This window comes from Sardina pilchardus, chromosome 1, assembly GCF_963854185.1.
Source record: "Sardina pilchardus chromosome 1, fSarPil1.1, whole genome shotgun sequence".
NCBI classification, from domain to species: Eukaryota; Metazoa; Chordata; class Actinopteri; order Clupeiformes; family Clupeidae; genus Sardina; species Sardina pilchardus.
Window position 1 is genome coordinate 454803 of NC_084994.1, and position 4124 is coordinate 458926.

Consider the following 4124-nt stretch of genomic DNA (forward strand, 5'->3'; position numbering starts at 1 on the left):
GAAGCGTGACTTATTCTCACACACACACACACACACACACACACAGAAGCGTGACTTATTCTCTCTCACACACACACACACACACACACAGAAGCGTGACTTATTCTCTCTCACACACACACACACAGAAGTGTGACTTATTCTCACACACACACACACACACACAGAAGTGTGACTTATTCTCACACACACACACACAGAAGCGTGACTTATTCTCACACACACACACACAGAAGCGAGACTTATTCTCACACACACACACACACACACACACACACACTCACACACACACAGAAGCGTGACTTATTCTCACACACACACACACAGAAGCGTGACTTATTCTCACACACACACACACACTCACACACACACAGAAGCGTGACTTATTCTCACACACACACACACACACAGAAGCGTGACTTATTCTCACACACACACACACAGAAGCGTGACTTATTCTCACACACACACACACACACACAGAAGCGTGACTTATTCTCACACACACACACACACACACACACACACTCACACACACACACACAGAAGCGTGACTTATTCTCACACACACACTCACACACACACAGAAGCGTGACTTGAGAACATTCGTTTATGACTTCAGAACTTCATTTCCTCCTCTGTACATCTTTGATGCAAGAATACATATTATTATTATAAACAATAACACACACACACACACACACACACTCGTCTGAAATGGCATACATTGGGGATGAAACACACACGCACACACAAACACACACACAATCCCTCCCCTCCAACACTGTGTGCTTTTCCAGAAGTCATTTCGTTCCAACACTGTCAGCAGTTGAGAGCTGTCTGTTCATAGTGTGTGTGTGTGTGTAAAGAGAGAGTGAGTATAGATGGGGGTGTCTGTATCTGTATAATATGGTGGTGTGTGTGTGTGTGTGTGTGTGTGTGTGGACAGGCATGCATCTATGTTTGTCTGCCCGTGGACAGGTAGGTAGGTAGGTGTGTGTGTGTGTGTGTGTGTGTGTGTGTGTGTGTGTGTGACACGTCTGTGGAGAGGCTCCAGGTTGCCACGGCGCTGGTTGTAACAGGCTCCATCCCTCAGTGACGTCCCTGTGCATCATGGGAAATGTAGTCTCGCTCAGTGGTGCCTTATATTGACCCTGCGTGTGGAGCCGTCCCAGTGCATCATGGGAAATGTAGTCTCTCAGTGGAGTCTCATCTTGACCCTGCGCATGGAGCCGTCCCCCTGTGCATCATGGGAAATGTAGTCTCTCAGTGGCGGCCCCTTTGCATGGTGGGAAATGTGGTCTCTCAGTGGCGTCTCATCTTGACCCTGCGCGTGGAGCTGTCTCGCTGTGCATCGTGGGAACTGTAGTCTCTGCGGGATCGAACACGAGACACGCGATTCTCCTCCTTATCCATCTCCAGAACACGTGGCCTACACACACACACAGAAAAATCACTGCTAACAAACGATGCCTCCGTTCAACACTTGTGTCTATATAAAAATCACTGCTAACATACTAAGCATAGGTTCAAGGCTTGTGTCTATATAAAAATCACTGCTAACATACAAAGCATCGGTTCAAGGCTTGTGTCTATATAAAAATCACTGCTAACATACTAAGCATAGGTTCAAGGCTTGTTTCTCCATTACAATCAAAGCTAGCAAATGAAGCATCGGTTCAAGGCTTGTGTTGTTTACATAAAATCACTGCAATATACTAAGCATCGGTTCAAGGCTTGTGTTGTTTACATAAAATCACTGCAATATACTAAGCATCGGTTCAAGGCTTGTGTTTATATAAAAATCACTGCTAACAAATGAAGCATCGGTTCAAGGCTTGTGTTGTTTACATAAAATCACTGCAATATACTAAGCATCGGTTCAAGGCTTGTGTTTATATAAAAATCACTGCTAACAAACAACTCATCGGTTCAAGATATAATTATTCCATTCTATTCTCCATATAATTACTGCTCACAAACAACGCATCGGTTCAAGGCTGGTGTCGTTTACTTAAGCAATGAGCCCTGAGAGGCCGTGGTTTATACTGTATAATCGAACAGCTAAGGGGCGATGTTAGGCACGACGCGAAGCGGAGTTAAGCAATGAGCCCTGAGAGGCCGTGGGTTATACTGTATAATCGAACAGCTAAGGGGCGATGTTAGGCACGACGCGAAGCGGAGTTAAGCAATGAGCCCTGAGAGGCCGTGGGTTATACTGCATAATCGAACAGCTAAGGGGCGATGTTAGGCACGACGCGAAGCGGAGTTAAGCAATGAGCCCTGAGAGGCCGTGCGTTATACTGCATAATCGAACAGCTAAGGGGCGATGTTAGGCACGACGCGAAGCGGAGTTAAGCAATGAGCCCTGAGAGGCCGTGGGTTATACTGCATAATCGAACAGTTAAGGGGCGATGTTAGGCACGACGCGAAGCGGAGTTAAGCAATGAGCCCTGAGAGGCCGTGGGTTATACTGCATAATCGAACAGCTAAGGGGCGATGTTAGGCACGACGCAAAGCGGAGTTAAGCAATGAGCCCTGAGAGACCGTGGGTTATACTGCATAATCGAACAGCTAAGGGGCGATGTTAGGCACGACGCGAAGCGGAGTTAAGCAATGAGCCCTGAGAGGCCGAGGTTTATACTGCATAATCGAACAGCTAAGGGGCGATGTTAGGCACGACGCGAAGCGGAGTTAAGCTATAAGTATACTCGACGCACCCGACCTGTCGCGCGACAATGTGACGTCAAAATGACATAATTTCCTGTGTCGCAAGCCACATTTCAGCACGACAACTAGGAAGGCCGTGGGTTATACTGCATAATCGAACAGCTAAGGGGCGATGTTAGGCACGACGCGAAGCGGAGTTAAGCAATGAGCCCTGAGAGGCCGTGGGTTATACTGCATAATCGAACAGCTAAGGGGCGATGTTAGGCACGACGCGAAGCGGAGTTAAGCAATGAGCCCTGAGAGGCCGTGGGTTATACTGTATAATCGAACAGCTAAGGGGCGATGTTAGGCACGACGCGAAGCGGAGTTAAGCAATGAGCCCTGAGAGGCCGTGGGTTATACTGTATAATCGAACAGCTAAGGGGCGATGTTAGGCACGACGCGAAGCGGAGTACAGTATAAATCACGGACTCGAGTGGCTTATTGCTTTTCTAAAAAGGTTACTACGTCGATCTAGCAAGATTTCATTAAACAAAGGCACAGCAACGAAAAAGTAACAATGTATTCATAGATAATCATTCTTCCGCCGAGAAATATATTCCCTCCATATGAATGGTTGTCATGCAACAACGAGACGCAGCCACTCTAACTTTTGTGCTAATTTTGTGGTAGTGCATTACTACAGAACGAAATGTGGTCAAGGTGTGTGTATATCGTGATATTTACAACGGCATCGAACGGGATTCAGCCAATCACAATCAAGGACCGGAACTATCCGTTTTAGAAATGAAAATAACTGCTAACAAACGAAGCATCGTTTCAAGGCTCGTCTTTCACACAAAAATTACAGCTAACAAACGAAGCATTGTTTCAAGGCTTGTGTCGTTTACACAAAAATAACTGCTAACAAGCGAAGAGTCGGTTCAAGGCCGGTGTAGTTTACACGGAAATAACTGCTAACAAACGAAGAGTCGGTTCAAGGACGGTGTAGTTTACACGGAAATAACTGCTAACAAACGAAGAGTCGGTTCAAGGCTGGTGTAGTTTACACGGAAATAACTGCTAACAAACGAAGAGTCGGTTCAAGGCTGGTGTAGTTTACACGGAAATAACTGCTAACAAACGAAGAGTCGGTTCAAGGCCGGTGTAGTTTACACGGAAATAACTGCTAACAAACGAAGAGTCGGTTCAAGGCCGGTGTAGTTTACACGGAAATAACTGCTAACAAACGAAGCCTCGGTTCAAGGCCGGTGTAGTTTACACGGAAATAACTGCTAACAAACGAAGAGTCGGTTCAAGGCCGGTGTTTACATAAAACGTCGGAAGCTTTATTTGTGACGTGACATGACTAATTCGGAATCTGATTAGTGTGTGTGTGTGTGTGTGTGTTCCTGTGAGCTGCATCAGGGTCTGCTCTGCGGTGGGAGTGTGTGTGTGTGTGTGTGTGTGTGTGT

At 46.4% G+C, this 4124-nt stretch overlaps 1 protein-coding gene across 3 annotated transcripts in view; it reads right to left on the reverse strand.

Moving 5' to 3' along the window:
* Positions 1–592: 592 nt before the first annotated feature.
* Positions 593–4124, reverse strand: part of alkbh5 (alkB homolog 5, RNA demethylase) — a 16140-nt gene continuing 12608 nt past the window's right edge. For all 3 annotated transcript variants that reach the window (XR_009939201.1, XR_009939202.1, XM_062536800.1), the window contains one exon: positions 593–1432. Coding sequence is in view for 1 of the 3 variants with exons in the window: in XM_062536800.1 (XP_062392784.1) it covers positions 1306–1432 (127 nt within the window). In the remaining 2 variants the exon portion in view is untranslated. The remainder of the gene's footprint in view (positions 1433–4124) is intronic.